Source organism: Rhinopithecus bieti, unplaced genomic scaffold, assembly GCF_001698545.2.
Source record: "Rhinopithecus bieti isolate Rb0 unplaced genomic scaffold, ASM169854v2 scaffold_35569, whole genome shotgun sequence".
Classification (NCBI taxonomy): domain Eukaryota; kingdom Metazoa; phylum Chordata; class Mammalia; order Primates; family Cercopithecidae; genus Rhinopithecus; species Rhinopithecus bieti.
The window spans coordinates 600,784-617,845 of record NW_016815046.1 but is presented as its reverse complement, the minus strand read 5'-3'; the positions used below and the strand labels follow the sequence as shown (position 1 = coordinate 617,845).

General features: G+C 39.0%; 1 protein-coding gene across 1 annotated transcript in view; it reads left to right on the top strand.

The window, feature by feature from the left end:
• Positions 1-17,062, top strand: part of EXOC4 (exocyst complex component 4) — a 167,634-nt gene that overhangs the window by 28,322 nt on the left and 122,250 nt on the right. Inside the window, exon 3 of the mRNA XM_017852933.1 lies at positions 6,920-7,098. Within this exon, the coding sequence (XP_017708422.1) occupies positions 6,920-7,098 (179 nt within the window). The remainder of the gene's footprint in view (positions 1-6,919; positions 7,099-17,062) is intronic.

Genomic DNA, 17,062 nt, shown 5'->3' with positions numbered 1-17,062 from the left:
TTTAGTTACTACTTTGGGTTCTAGTTTACATTTATGGCATTTTTTTTTTCAAACATTCGTCATTTATTTGACGTCTCAGAAACACAACCTCCAATTGTAAAGCTGTTTTAAAAGAAAATTGGGTCAATTTTTTCATAATTACTATTTTCCAGTGAGGTTTCCAGAAAAACAGTATCATACAACCAAAAGCTGCCTGTAATTGCTTTTGAAGGATCCAGTTCTTAGATAAACTTAGGATTCAACACTGATATCAAAGATGTAAGGTTAATGACCAGAGTGCCTAGCCAGTTTTATTGTTCTAGAATTTAAGTGTTTAATGACAGGCATCAAATGAGTCACACAGGAGTGGCTCAATAAATACTTGTTGAATGAATGTATGTCTGTATTCATGTGCTACTTGATATATAAGTAATGGATTCAAATAAGAGAAAGGATAGTATAGGAGGAATCTCAGAATATGGAGTACAAAAACTTAATTGTTTGCCCAGATTCTGAGCTGCAGTTTTATATTGGCAATTGAAAATTACTCAGAAATCAAAAAGTTATCTATTTAATATATAGAATATATTTTTAATAATATAGGCAAAAGAACAACAGTTATGCTGCTAGGAAAGAAAAACTGTAACTTAAACTAAAAGTATAATTATAGAGAAATTTTAAAGAATTTCTTCTCATACACATTATACAGATCTGAGTCAAATAGGAACAGGTTTTTTTAAAACATAATAAATCTCTCATACTAATGCATTTGGACTTATCACACACCTTGACCTGTGATTAAGATCTTGGCCTCTAATTGGAGAAGCTGTTTGGATCCTGGTGTTTTGCTACCAATCTAGCCTCCATAAGGATGACGTGTTTGTGTCTTTCTCTTAGACTGGGAGCCTGCATGGTGGCAACGCCGCCTTAGCAGAATGGTGTGTGCAATTTACTCTCTAGACCTTTGCCTCTGCCATAGCTTTGATAACTCTAACCTTGCTTCTTCTAGAAGAGGCTAAATTATGCATAATAGTTTTTCTGTGCTCAGCCTTAAGAACACAACACATAAACCACTCAAAAATACTTACACAAGGACAGAAAGATAGACTGATAGAAGAAACTATGCGTTTATGCGTTCCTGGATTGAACATGTCAAAACCTAACTGATTGTCATTCTAAATTTTCTCTCTCCAGATCTGAAATTAAAACGGCAGAGATAGTTTGCAGGGATTCTGATTGCTTTCGTAATATTGCTTAAGTTTGTAATTGGTACATTAACTTCTCATCGTACATGTTATATTTTGTATAAAACCTTCATTTCCAGAAACTCGGCACGCTGGGAAGAAAGTTAAAGAGCACTGTCAAGGGATCTATGTAGGAAGTGATTCCCAGGAGTTCGCCATCTTAGGAACTATTTTGGACAGGAGTAGGAGAGATACTGATTTTGAAAAGCCCAACAAAAAATGCTTTTTCTCACTTCTTATTTGTTCCCTGAGCTTAACTCTTTGTTGTTATTTTAGAAATTTGAAAAACAGTAAACCCACAGAAAAGTTAACAGTGCAGTGAATGCATATGTGCCATATACTGACTGAGATTTCCCGACCACTGACATGTTGCTATACTCACTCTATGCTCTCTCCAAATATATACACACACTTCCTTGCCAAACCATTCAAAAGTAGGCTACAGACATAATGACCTTTATTCTTGAAATCTTTAGCCTGCATTTCCCAAGAACGAAGACATTCTCTTATGTACCCATATCATTACCGTATGTATTAGTTTTATGTTGCGGCCTTGTAACAAATTACCACTGTTGTCAATAGGCTTGGCCATTTGAGTCTGTCCTGGCCTTTCCCCTGCTCTGTTCTTTATCACAGGGGAACTGACTTTGCAGGCAGCATTTCCTAAGCTCTTGGGGCAGTTATCTCAGGTCTGGGCTCAGCAATAGAAAGTGGCAATGAAAGATTTGGGGAACATGGCCAGGAGAGAGAGAGAGATGGGCCTGAGTGTGTGTGTGTGTGTGTGTGTGTAAATGTGATCAGATACAGCACAGGTCTGCAGACCAATCCCTGAAACCATTTGTGATGTTTTGTTCATAATTGCATCAGGTCTGCTGAAAGTGCAGATTTTTTTTTTCTTTTTCGCTTTCCTTTCAGTAGATAACAGAATTCTTTAAAGACTAAATGGAGACAATTTTGAGCGTCTTTGGCAAAATTTCCTTAAATGAATTCTTGTCAGATAGACCTTTTTAAAGATTGTAATTGTGTGGTAAAATTAAGTTAAATGGGTTTAACACTCCTGGCAAAATTATCTTAAATGAATTCTTGTCAGAGCTCTTTAAAGATTATAAATAATTGTGTGGTAAAAATTAAACTTAACAGGTTTAACATTCTTCTTTAGTTTCATAGGCTTCTATGTGAGCCTGTTGGCCAACCGATTTGGAAGGCAAGTCCTGAGATGGGATCCAGTACCCAAACACTCATGTTTTGAGTTCTGATTCCCGCTCCTGCTGTGTCGCATCATTTTGAGCAATTGCTAAGTGCCTGTTGCCTTTGAGTTTCTGTTACTTCACCTTCTGAAGACAATGTTAATTTGCTGCCGCTTTCACTCAAAAATACATAGTGTCTTCATTAAATAATGTGTTATCATAATAAGCAGAAGATGAAGGGTACGTAAAGCGGAAATAATACTGTCCAGTTGCCAGGCAGCAGCCATTCTGGCTGTGAGGTCTTCTGCAGGGGACAAGTGACTGTGTCTTCCGCAAGCCTGGAGCCACCAGTCCAGACCAGCTTCAGGCCAGTGGGCCCACTGCCTCCCACCTTGGCACAAGTAGCTAATACCCGTGTCCTCCAGTTTTATGTGCTGGGATTCCTGCCTGACGTGCCCATTTGAAAGTTCTCTCATATGTGGTGAGATGTTCCATTTTTCTCTTCACTAAAGCGTGAACTTGTTTTTCTGGAGAACATATGGATGGTATAGAAAAGCATGATACGTTTCTGCAGTTAACATTTTGGCATATAGACATCCAACCTTTTTTCGGTTCATGTATTTGTTTATTTTCTTAATATCATACAGTACCTACAGTTGTATAAATTTATTTTACACAACTGCATATCATAATGAAAAGTAAGCTATACCAGTTTTCCATGTTATCAAGTTTTTTGTATACATAATTCCTAATGAATTCATGGTTTTCCATAGTATAGATAGATGATAATTTAATAAATCAGAGGGTTTGGGAAAAAAATCTGTAGTCGGACAGCTAAAGCCATCCCTTTAAGGTTATTCTAACACATAAAAATCTTCCACCAAGCTCTTTGACACACACAAATCCTCGAAGGAATGATTTTTTGTGTGAAATGGTTATAGCTGTCAATCACTGATTCTCTGTGTCATGGTTTCTGTGCTCTTTTCAGGTTGTTAGGGGCTGATTATGGATTCCTGTCAAATGAGATGTCTGCTATGTATTCAACATGAGGCAGTTTGTATTTTTCTCAGTCTATTGCTCTTCTGTCTGAGGAGGTTAAGCAAATCTCAGTGAGCCAGAGGGAAATGGGATAGGCATCAAGCCCTGGCAGCACAGGCAAACATGCCCAGGGCCCAAGATCCCCACTCAAGCAGATTAGACTTCTTACATAAATACATTTGTCTTGATTGTCACATTCCACCTAGGGCTACAACTAATATGCATAAAAATAGCTCCACGCCTGGTTTTCAAAGCCATTTGCCCCCCCTGTTGCTTTTTCACCACCCAGCTCAGAGGCATTTTTTGTGTTATATCTATCACAGATGATTAAGGGGCTCCAAGAGTTGATATATAAGGGCAGATTAAGAAAAGTAAATATTTACAACCTGACTGAGTGACAGCCAGGGGAAATACTATAAATGTCTTCTGGGCTCGAATCACGGAGGAGACATTGTTTTGCTTTTCCTAGTAAGTGGATTTTAGAGCTATCCAAATTCAGAGAAAGCTTCCTTGGGATGACATCTCGTACGCTAATTAGATAAATGAGTCAGCTAGAAATTGCATTTAGCAGCTACTAACAGAAACTTGAAATAGCAGTGGCTTAAACAAGTAGGGTTTCATTTTTCTGTGCTATGACAGGAAGCTCAAAAGCATTTTTATTGTCTGGGACTGCACTGGTGCTCCATGAGGGCATCAGTGCGCCATTGCCCCACTGTCTTTGGGCTCCATTATGCTCAGTGCTGGCTTCCATACTCAAGGTCACCTGATGTTTGAGAAGAGCTGCTGCAGCCCCAGTTGCCATGGCTTCATTCCAGAAAGAGAGAAGGCAAAAGAGGTCTCTGCTAACTAAGATTGCTTAAGAGAGCTTCCTTGAAGCCCATCTACCGATTTCAGTTTACATCTCACTGGCCACCGCATCTGCAAGAAGGGCAGAAAAATTTACTGGGGTTTTTTGTTTTGTTTCACCTTAAGTTGGGCACATTGCTGACCCCAACAACATCAGGGTACTTTTACCAAGAACACATGGGATAATGGATACTGGGTAGGCAGCTAATGGCTTCTGTCACAATAATTAACATCTTGAAAATTCTGATGAAAGTAGGGACTGTAAGACGCTGCGGTTGGTATTTGTAAAACTCACCCTTGATATGTAACATATTTCCTCCTGCTCACTCTCATCTACTTAAATTCATTCATCATCCCGCTAAATAAACTAGCCATCTCAACAGACCTGAGAATAATAATAACAATAGTAGTTTTACCAGGTAAAACTGTTTGCACTGTGTTATGCACGTAAAAGCATCAGCTGAATGATTTGCTTTAAAATTTTCTAAAGTGGTGATGGGGAGGCGTAAATAAGGATAAATGGAATAAGACTTCCATGAGTTGCTAATAGTTGAAGCTGGAAGACAGTTACATGGGGGGGTTGTTATACTCTTCTTTCTACTTTTATAATTATTGAAATTTTCCCAATGAAAAGCTTTAAAAGTCGCATTTAATCCTCACATTACTTCATATCAGGTCAGTTCTTTTACCCCTGGATAATAATGCTTGGAGTTAAGGAGTGTCACACAGCAAGCAAGTGGCAGATTCAGTATTCAAACCTGGGTTTATCTCGCTTTGAAGTCTATGTCCCACCCTTGCCACTCAAGGAAAACACTTTTCAGACAAGCAGCCTGGGCATCACCTGGAAATCAGTTAGAAATGCAGAATTCAGGGCCCCACCCCACGACCTTTTCCACACCCCTTAGATCAGATTGGTGCACACCCACATTCCATGTGCTGGGTTCACTGCTCTTCATTGCCTCAACATCAACTGTGGCGTTTCCTTTAGAAAAGATAACCCTTGGCTAAAATAAGGAGGCTAGTCGTGTCTCACTTCTTGTTAGCATAAACATTTTAGATAACCATTTGATTCACAGCAGTTGTTTCTTTCAACATTGGGCATCTGCTGTAGTGCTGGGTGCTAAACGCCTGTGTGTCAATTAAGCATCTTTCTGACTATGTGTCAACAATTTTTATTAATCACTGCATGCTCAAACTTAATTTGACTTGTTCTAGTTAAATTAAGCCCTTGCTTCTTCTCACTTAAGGTGTGTTAGATTTTAAAAGCCTTGGGTCTTACAGAAAACTCTCCAGGTGCCTATTTCAACCTCCTCCAGCATCAGCTTTGCTTACCCACCTGTGTGTAACTTTCTCGATTTTTTTTCCCTAACAGTCGCAGTCTTTTTTTTGGGGGGGGGGGGGGGGGGGGGGGGGATGGGCGGAGACAGAGTCTCATGCTCTGTTGCTCAGGCTGAAGTGCAGTGGCACGATCTCAGCTCACTGCAACCTCTGCCTCCCGGGTTCAAGCGATTCTCCTGCCTCAGCCTCCCGAGTAGGTGGGACTACAGGTGCACACTGGCACACCTGGCTAATTTTTTGCATTTTAGTGGAGACGGGGTTTCACTGTTGTTGCCCAGCCTGGTCTCGAACTCCTGAGCTCTGGTAATCTGCCTGCCTTGGCTTCCCAAAGTGCTAGGATTATAGACATGAGCCACTGCGCCCAGCCCTCCGTCATCTTTTCTAATTTTAGCCCTTTTCATTTTTAAAAGGAAAGAGAGCTGTGGAAATTAGGCAGCCTGAGTCCCAGCTTTGCCACTCACGTGTCATGTAGGCAGAACAGTTAACTGTCGGAGCCTCCAGTTCTTCATCTCCGCAGTGGCTGAGCTCTGTGATCTCAGGCCCCTTCCAGCTTCATCCTTTGTAACCCCTATAACTTGATTTTTCAACCCCTCCCTGACCCTGCAAAACGTTTTAGACATTGGGCTCTGCGTGCAACCCACTCGATTATATTTTTCCAGTCAGTAAAAGGATCCCAGCATTGATGTTTTTTAATTGGTTTCTCTTTCCAAATGCTACATGCCTTAATAGTTATACTTTATGTGTGTTGGATCCTTTTTAGAACAACTTAGTAAATGAATAAATGAAGCCTGTCATCCATCTCAGTTGTAACCTACTCTTTTAAAGAGTAGGGTCTTTGCCTTTGAATATTATTCAGTATTTTCTAGGTGTCAGATTAACTTGGTGGTTTTATTTTCACTACAGTAAACTTTAAACCATGTACATATTTAACACCCTAAGCTGTTTGTCAACCTGTATAGCATGAGAAGAGGCAAGGAAAACACCTACAGGAGAGCAGTATAGAAGCCATCCCCAGGAACCATCACTGTATAAATCAGGCCCATGCTCGTCCCTGTTGAAGGCACAATCATTGGAGTCACTTATTTCTTCTTCTAAGAACTTTCTCCCCTACCAGAATCATGCTAAGCCGGCATGTGATAGTTGTCTCACAAAGTGAAACCTAGGGAAAAGAGCATGCTGTAAACTAGTGATCATGTCAGTCCTTGTGCTAGGTGTGCCTGAAACAGTTGCCCGGTCCCACCTTTTCCATGCTGTATATATGAAGTGTGTTTCCAATTTGCTTTTCAGGGCAGCTTTTGGCAAGGAGTCTGAAGTTCTTATTGGAAACCTGGGTGATAAATTAATCCCTCCACAAGACATCCTTCGAGACGTCAGTGACCTCAAAGCCTTGGCCAACATGCATGAAAGCCTGGAATGGTTGGCAAGTCGAACAAAGTCAGCTTTCTCCAATCTTTCTACATCCCAGAGTAAGTATCTAGTAGGAAGCTGTTGTGGGGACAGTTGAGGAATAGACTGAATGTGTTCATTGAAAGATGAGAGTATAAACTGGTCACCATGTCGGGGCGCGTCTCAAGTTGTCAGAAGATCCTGGTTAGAATTCTGCTTGTGTTGCACTTCTCGTACTTTGTGATTCTGGGAAAGGAACTAATCTTGGTTTCCCTGTGTGGAATGTGGGAAGCCAGGAAAGGCCCATGTTAACATAGCTTGATATTAACATAGCCTTAGAAATATCAGTTCATCTAGGATTGAGCCACTGTGTCTCAAGAATAGAAAGGAATACCTTTTTTCCTGCTTACAGCAACTTCTCAAGGGCAGAAACTGTCTCAGAGCTCAGGGCTGTGTGCACGGCTGACATTCTCATTTTACTTGGCATAAAGCTAATTTTTTAATTGGAGTCATAGAAGTGATTAAGGTGCTAGAAAATAGAGTCAATGAAGACAACAATTATTCTGGAAAAAAAGATGGCTAAGAGATAGCAATTATAGATTTCAAGGAAATTAAGGAACAGAACATGAAATTAGGGGAGCCTCTTTTCTGTCAAGGACCAATGACTTAGAGAAAAATGATTTGAAAAAAATGATTTGAAAACTTTAGGGCACATAAACTTTAATAGCTATACAATTGTACTTAAAGCATTACTTCAGGAGTATGTATAACACAATTGAAATAGAGACAAAGAAAACATGATATGAAGAAGACATAAAGGAAAAGGCAGATTTATTATCTATTTATTGAGACAGTCTCACTCTGTCGCCCAGACTGGAGTGCAGTGGCACAATCTCAGCACACAGCAACATCTGCCTTCTGGGTTCAAGCGATTCTCATACTTCAGCCTCCTGAGTAGCTGGGATTACAAGTGTGCACCACCACACCTGGCTTTGTGTTTTTAGTAGAGATAGGGTTTCGCCATGTTGGCCAGGCTGGTCTCAAACTCCTGGGCTCAAGCGATCCACCTACCTTGGCCTCCCAAAGTGCTGGGATTACAAGCATGTAATCCCACCACGTCCAGCCCAAAAGGCAGATTTAGATGCATGAATGGAGAGATAGAAACAGGATAGAAAAAGCAAAAAAACAACAGGAAGGAGAAGGAAGCAAAATCACCTCTGAATTTAATATTAGGGCTATTAGACAATTATTAGAAAGAAAACATTATTTGCACTGTGCACAGCAGAGTGAGTTTTCTTTAATCACCATCATTTGAGAAGGTATTATTACTTGATTAGCCTTGTTTCCAGCCTAGAGATGGAAAGGTGTGGATTAAATGCACAGGGTGAATTATTCCCTTATCCTCTCAGAGTCTAAGGAGGCCCTTAAGTGCTCACTGCTTATATGGCCTCATGCTGATTCTCTGCCTATCCCAAGGGCCAATGCGGGGTGGGAAGAAGGCACTGAATCTTTGGGCTTTGGAGGGAAATCACAGAATCTGCACTAGAAATCTTCTTAAAATATTACTGTATATTTATACTTTTATTCTTATGTCTTTTATTGAAAATACTACTTATTTTTGAGACAGTCTTGCTGTATTACCCAGGCTAGTCTTGAACTTCTGGCCTTAGGTGATCCTCCCATCTCAGCCTCCCGAGTAGCTGGGACTACAAGCATGCATCACTATGCCCAACTCTGAAAGACTGCTTTTTATCTGATGACAAAATTATACAAGTTTATTCTCAGAAATCTATAAGAATAGAAAATGTGTCTACCAATTAAGGATAGCTTGGGCACAGTATTACTTTTGATCAGATTCTACATACGGATGTATCCTTAAAGGCCCCTTTAAGTTTATAATCCCATAGTATCAGGCAGTTCTATTACAAGCAGCAGTTTAAATTATCCATTTTATCTGCCAAACCCACTCTGCTCCCTTCTCCCCTCTAGAAAAAGTCAGAAAGAACTAATTTTTCTTTGCTAGTTTTGCTAGTTGCAAAATGAACAGCTCTAAAAAAAGGTGCCACTTGCCTCTTTTCCTGGTTTTCTTTGACTTGGAAATACAGAGCTGCTTAGGTAGTTTATTTAGTAATGTTTGGAAGGAGTGCTGTCATTTAGTATGTCATTAGCATCTAATATTTAATGCTACAGTCTCTTGTTTCTAATGACACAGCATTCTAGATTTCTATTCTGCCCATTCTAAAAGGGCTTCACAAAGCAAGATAGTACATAACCTCTGTAGCAAGCCACTGAGTGATTCACACAGGCTAACCTGGCATCAACTGTTTTCAAAAGGAGAAAGATGCATTCTGAGTTACGCTTAACTTTGTAATTGCACAATTTAGCTGTTGTGTTCATGTCACTGAAAGTACCCCATAAAGTTGATGTCTAATTCGTGCCTATAATCATCTCTGTTATTCTGACAAAGATCTCATCTACCACGCCTGTTAATCCTTTGCCTCATGTTCTCAGTTCCATTTTATAACATAAGTTGTACCCTCTCAGTTCCTTCCAGGGTGATTATTCCACCCAGTGAGTGATTTAAGTAACTGTCAGCATTTTGAGGATCAGTGCAAAACCCAAGTGAACTATAATCACTACTTATGGTGTCTTTGCTAAAACAAAGCATCAAGCAAGCCTGGTTTATCCTGCTAACATCAAGCCTGGCTCACCCCCACTTACGTGCTCTTTGAATTCCCAGGAGAGATGCCCATTGATGTTTATAATTTGAACAAAGCAGAGGATTCTCTGATAATGACTAACTTTGATTGCCCTATGTCAGTGTGACTCTAGAAGGGGAACAAGGGGATGCTTTTTAATATTTTTTTTTTTCGAAAAGTGAACCAAATGATTACTGCAACGAAAGTTTTTCCAAGTCTGGAGACTAGAGAACTTGAGGACAATGCTCAGCAGCGTGGGAAGAAATCAAGACAAGAAGATGTTCGGTTTATTTCTTGTTCCCTGTTCTGTTAACTATTTGGTATGGTAAAGGCCATGTTTTATTAAGCTTAAGAAGCTATTACTGTGATAGGGTGGAAAAAGTTTGCAGAAAATTATTTTCTTTCTTTTTTTCTTTTTTTTTTTGAGATGGATTCATGCAGTGGTGCGATCTCCACTCACTGCAAGCTCTGCCTCCCAGGTTCAAGCGATTCTCCTGCCTCAGCCTCCCGAGTAGCTGGGATTACAGGCGTGCGCCACCACACCCAGCTAATTTTTTGTATTTTTAATAGAGGCGGGGTTTCACTATGTTAGCCAGGCTGGTCTCGAACTCCTGACCTCATGATCGGCCAACCTCAACCTCCCAAAGTGCTGGGATTACAGGCATGAGCCACCGCGCCCAGCCGAAAATTATTTTCATAGTAGAATATCTCTTCAGATAGGACAGTAGGATTCTCATCCACCTGAACATTTCATGTCAGGTATTACATTTAGAAGAAAGTAGAGAAAAAAATTCCACATTTTAATGGCGGAGCATGGCTGGCTATATACATTGTTCAGCAGGTTAAAACTGATTACTTTTTTTCTAAGGTAATTTTTTCATTTCTTTTCGTATTTGCCTAAATGTTTCTCTAACTCCTTTAGACATGAAAGGGTCTCCTGGTTGTATCTAACTCCTGACCACACCAAAGGTCCAACTCTTGTATTTGCCCTACCACACATTTGCCCTGTTCCATCTTCTCTGGTATTCTCCCCTCAGTCTTTCCGACACTGATTCTACTTAAGATTCTTTCAGTTGAAAGTCACAGACTTAATTGAAGGAAAAAGAATGCATTGACTCATACAACTGATAAATCAAAGGACTTTAAGAGTGGCTGGATCCAGAGGTTCTCCAAATATCGTCAGGTCCCAGGCATGCTTACACACCTGCTCTCTCTCTCTCTCTCTCTTTTTCCCGCACACCCCACCTCAGTCTCAGCCTCCCATCCTTACCCCTAGAAGACCCTTACATTCAGGACCTGCTTTAACAGATGTGCTTTCAGTGCAAGGAAGGTGAACAGGAGCATATTTAGCCTTGAGCATTCAGGATGTAAGTTTCTACTTATTTTCCTGCATTAATCACAATTTCAACCTTGTAATAAAGGCACAAATAATGCTGGCTTTTTGTAATGCTTGCTGTTTGTAAGATCCCTAAATAAAGACTCCGAAATTGTTATCATTAAGAAAATTCTCAGAACAAAATATGACCTACATAAAATTGTTAGACTATTTTCAGTTTAACATTAGTGATTTTCTTTTGCATCTTATCCTTTTGTTTTAAAGATGGATTGTTTTTAAAAATAGACTACACAGAATTTGAAGGAGGCTCAAGGGCTTATTTTGTCTCCATGGCTTCCTTAGGGAGGCCCTTCTCTCTATCTTGAATTCTGTAAAAATCTCTGGGATTAGAGATTCTACAACCTCCTTGATTATATATTCTGCTCCTTACCATCTAGGAAGTCATTTTTTTTTTTTTAAGTGAAACCCCTGTGCTTCAGTCTAAACCTCATTCTTCTTTTATACTCTCTTCAGAAATTAAATGATGACTATTAACAACTGTTTTCTCTATAAAATATTGTAATGCTTCCAAAAACATTTCCGTGGCCTTGTACTTCCCTTTCACTGGATTTTAAAGATTTTTGGGCCTCTGACAATTCCAGTCTGTGAGTCAAGGACACCCAAATCTAGTAGGATTAGGAGCCCCGATCAGGCGCAAGTTCAGTCTCTTGGACGATGATTTGGCTGTTGGCTTTTGTGAATGTGGGGCTTAGAGTAGGATCTTTGACACCAGGCTTACCCACTCCAGCTCTCTGAGTTCCCGTTGCCGAAGTTCTTGCTAAGCCCACATACATGAATAATAAGAGTAAGAAAAACCATGCCCTAGTCTTTTTCAGTCTGAGCAACCACAAAGTTAAACATTCTTCTAATTTTCGGGCAAATAAATCTCATAATTTTGGTTACCAGAATTGGTTTGTGAATTGCAGTATTAGTTATACAATTATTTATATACTTCTTTCTTAAAGGTAAATTATTGTTAGGCATCTTACAAATCATCTGGTCTAACTCAGTCATTTTGCACATGAGGAAATTAAGGTCTCAGAGTGGTTATATCACCTGTCTGTGCCAAACTGAGATGGAGCAGGTCTTCAAATTCCCAGTTTAATTTTCTTTCTACTACGTCAGTTAGAGCCACCAATGGGACCTTTCATGCCATATTCCTATTAAACCACTCCAGCAGTGTGGACATATTTTATTTTAATGGAAGCACTTTAATGCTTACAAGTAACTTGTGATCATTTCTGATCATTTTCTTGTACCTAAACAGAATTTCTACACCTAAATACGTGGAATTATTGTACAAACCCCTCTTAAATTTCATCTTAGTTGCAATAAAACATTTCTCTAATTTGCCACTCTCTATTTTTGTTTTGCACATGTTTTCTAAGTTAGAAACTCCATCTGTCTTGTTATCATGCCATGTAATATATTCTAGATATTGCTTTGTCCTACACAGTAGCCACTAGCCTTGTGTGGCTATTTAAATTTAAATTAATTAAAATTAAAAATGTAGTTCCTCTGTCATACTAGCCACGTCTCAAATGCTCAGTGGCTGTTATATTGGACAGTGTAGGTATAGAACATTTTCATCATCACAGAAAGTTCTGTTGGCCAATGCTGTAGATCATCACTGAGGTCATTAATAAAGGTTAAAAATAATTCCAGTCCATATACTTAGGCTTTGAAAGATACTTGAAATGCCTACCTAGTTCTATCAAAACATGGTGAACTACTTTAATTGTCTAGCCTCAGATCACATGTACTCTTCTGATGAAGGTTGATGTTTTTGGCTCTGCATTATCAAAATTTCTCCTATTGATGTTAACTAATGCTAAAAGGGAAAAGGTTTTGTGATCAAATAGACTGGGAAAATATTAAAGTACATTAAATATAATTCAATACCAGAAAACCTCTAAAATCTTTACTATATTAACCAGATAATTACAGCAGTGGAATGTTTCTTAAACTTACTTTTCATTGGAATTCTTTTCTCCCAGCGTATCTCACAGGGCTTTTTGTCCATGAAACAACTTCCAGGTGACACTGACTGATGCTATATTTATATAATTTGTTTAGAATATTTTATTTCTTCCAGCACCATCAGGCTCAGGGCAGATGTTCCACTATTGTGGGAACTTACTTTCATATTATTGGCAAATTTGCATACTATCAGATGACTTATTTTGCAATTTGGTTGTTTGATTATTTGATTCATTTAGTGATTTTTAGAAATGTTCAAGTCAACCAATATAAAATAACCATAGTTTCCCTTTCCGCCTGTTTCAGGCTTGGCTACTGCTATACTGACCCTTTTCCAGTCATTGTGCTTTTCTCACAATTCTCAAAGATTCTAGCTACAATTTTATAACACACCCCAATTTATGGCATAATGTCAATATATCCATTGTGGGGCTCCTGGGATTGATTTATGGTAAAAATTTTGTTGTATAATATTTTTAGATTAAGTTGCAAAGATATTACAGATAATCTCCTTATGTCTCTCATCCAGTTTTCCCCATTGTGAATATATTAGTATGATACATATGTTGCAACTAATAAATCAATATTGATACTTTATTATTAATGAAAGTCTATAGTTAGTTCAGATTTTCTTAGTTTTTCCCTGATCTTCTTTTTCTGTTCTAAGATCTCATCCAGGATGTATCACATATACACTGCAGTTTTCCCATATCACAGTTATCACATATATCACATAATGATGTCTCCTTAGGCTCATGTACACTGTGACAGTTTCCTAGACTTTCCTTGTTTTTTATGACCTCGAGAGTTTGTAGGAATTCTGGTTGGGTATTTGTAGAATCTTCTTCAGTTTGGCTGTATCTGGTGTGTTTTCCTGATGAGACTGGGCTTGTGGGTTTTCAAAAGGAAAACTACAGAGGCGAGGTACCAGTCTCATGACATCACATCAAGGGTGCATATCATCAATGTAACTTATTACTGATGATGTCTGGGATTGGTTTTGTGCCTCCAATTTGTGTAGTCGTCTCTTGACAGTTCCTTCCGAATTTTGGATTGACTCTCCACTTTCCTACTACAAATTGCTTATCTTTCTAGCAGCTGTTTTTTTTTAACATGATAGAAGCATCTTATTATAAGCCCAATGTTTGGATGAGTTGAATACTTGCTAAGAAAAATGGTTGTCTACCTTAAACAATTATGCAGTTGATATGAATTATAATCTTGTGGGTCTGAAAGACTGTGTGGGAGGAACTGTTTTTTAATACCCTGAGCCACTTGACTAAGGCCTGTAGCTACTTTTTGGTTGCTACATGTGCTAAACATCCCTTAGTAAATATATACAACCATATTAATTTCCAACAAAACCATGCTGACATTGAGAGAGTTTAACTAAATTTCTGCACTAAAAATAAAGTCTTATTTTAACCCATTGTAATTAAACTGTAATGTGCAGTGTTGACTCAAAACCCATTCACAAGTGGAACTCGCTTCCTGAGAAGTCCTTTTAGAGTAGGATACCGCATACCAAGCTGCACATCAGTTACAATCAGTTAGAGAGCTTTAAAAATACTGATGCAGAGATTTTGATGTAATTGTTCCTAGGTATGACATGGGCAACAACAGGCTACACCCCAGACCAGTCAAATCAGAGGCAGAGAACCCATGTTGTAAAGGAGTGGTTTTCAGCCTCATCTCATTAGAAATGCCTGTGCTTTTTAACATATCCCCAGGCAATTTTAACAAACAGCCAAGGTTGAGAACCACCAATTTAGAGCCCCTAAAAATTGATTCTTCAATTTCTGTCACTCTCTATATTTGGGAAATGCTTTGTAATTATTTTGCCAGTTCTTCTATCCTCTGAAGCTTGAGATTAATGTGATGTCCCATTTTACAGACGAGAACAGTAGGCATGGAGATACTGTACTTCGTGTCCATCCCGGAGTCAGGACCACAGCCTTGCTTAGCAGTTGTTAGCTAAACTGTCACCCAAATCTGATTAAAAACAAAAATGTTCCTTTTACACTTTTCAAGCCAGCTAAATGAGAAGGGCATAAGGAATCTGTGTCTCTCAACACAAAAGGCTGCAATTGCCAAACCAATGGAATGAATGTAGATATGTCATTGAAATTATATCATTGAAAATACATGGAAAAGGCCTAGGTGTTGGTCCACCCCCATCCCCCAAGTGCACAGTTGTGCAGTATTCCGGCATGTTTTTATGCATTCCCTGTGGTGATTTAATATTTTCTATGAGATGGAATGTGAATTTTCTCATGCTAGAGCTCACTATCATGGACTCTTTGTGCCTTAATAGTAAATGAAAAATAAAATGCAAATCACCCAGCTGTTTGTTTTTCTGCCTTGGCACAAATGAGAATAAGAATTTCCCTACCCAAGATCTCATGGGAATCTGTCATGTTTCAGGTTTGCGTTTGTCAAACCACTAAGCCAGAGTTTTCCTTGTCATAATTTCATCTGATTCTTTTTAATTAGAACTCTATGCATGGTAATTCCTCTCCCGCCTCAGTATTTACAAGGTTCAAATATTTGTTGACTGTTATCAGACAGCTCCTCCTCAGCCCACCGTACATGTTTAGTTTCTCTAATCACCTTTCTGTGGTTAGACTTTCCACACCCTTCATCGTTTTTCAGCCTTAGTAATTGTCATTTTCCTAAGCTGACTCTCATATTGTGGCTTCATTTCTGTTGTTCTTATTTGATTGATGATACTTTCCAAATTCATTGCCATTGGTTGATTTCATGATGATGCTATTGACTAAGAAAATTAATTTACCACTGGTATTATATTTTGTTCATGAGCTTCCCACCCCCTGCCTGACTCTAAATATATTTTGACCTTATCTAATTAACATTACTTGTACTTCTGTGTGAGCCTTTCTCACTTTTAAAAATAATGTCCAAATATATTTCCATGTTGTGCTCGATGTCTCAACTAATCTTTTGTAGGAACAAAAGCACCAACTGAAAATTGTATGATGATCCAGTTTTGTTCATTGTCAGTCTTAATTGTACTCTGTTTATATTTACAAACTCATTGAAACTTATCATAATGAAGAAAGAAGTGTGTGGAAAGCCCCTGTGCTTAGCATGTTCACCTGATTCTTCTTAGCCCTCTTCTGAAACCCACGTTGTTACTAGGAATGGAGATGCTGCTTATTCTTTTATTTTCTAAGGAATACCATCTAGACCTCTCTGTCTCCTTCTGTTTATCATGCAAGCTTCAGAGTGACCCCAGTGGGGTTCCCCGTGTTTCTTGGTTTTGAGCACATTTTAAATTGCTGATACACAAGGGTTACCCCCTTTGTAAAACATCTCTTCTCTCTTGTTTTCCCTCTCCTGTGATTGAGTGTCTTGAATGTCTTCCCTCGGCTCCCCAATCATGGTTACTTTTGACTCTCCTCACAATTCATGAAATTCTCCTTTTAATTCATAGAATCTTTGTAATTCTTCTCCCTTAGTCTAGGAGACATAGAGCACATATTTCACTTTGAAGTCTGACACACTTAAGGACAAATCAGGCAAGCTAGTATATAACCGGGGAAACTAGCCTGTCTGACCTAAATAGGTCTTCTCACCTGTTAAATTGAAATAATGATGCATACTCGTTGGATTGCTCTAACTATTAAATGATCTGATGAACTTGAAGTTCTCAGCAGTGTCTGATACACAGTGAGGCTCACTATGGGGTTTCTGGGCTTCCTAACGTAAATCTTATCCCTGGAGCTCTCATTCGCTGTCCTGGGTCTTCCCCTTCCTCCTGCCCCTTCAGGCTTCTTTTTTCTCTCAAGTTGTATGATTGCTTTCAAAACTGTTACTATGTATGCTCCTAAATCATTTCCAGTAAATCATGGCTCTCACTCACCAGAACTCCCAAAGTGTTTCTGAGGTCATGGAAGTGTGTCTGAGAGTGGGCCTGCATCTGAGGGCCTACAAGTGCTCATCTGAGAAGCCAGGGTTGAATTTGGAAAA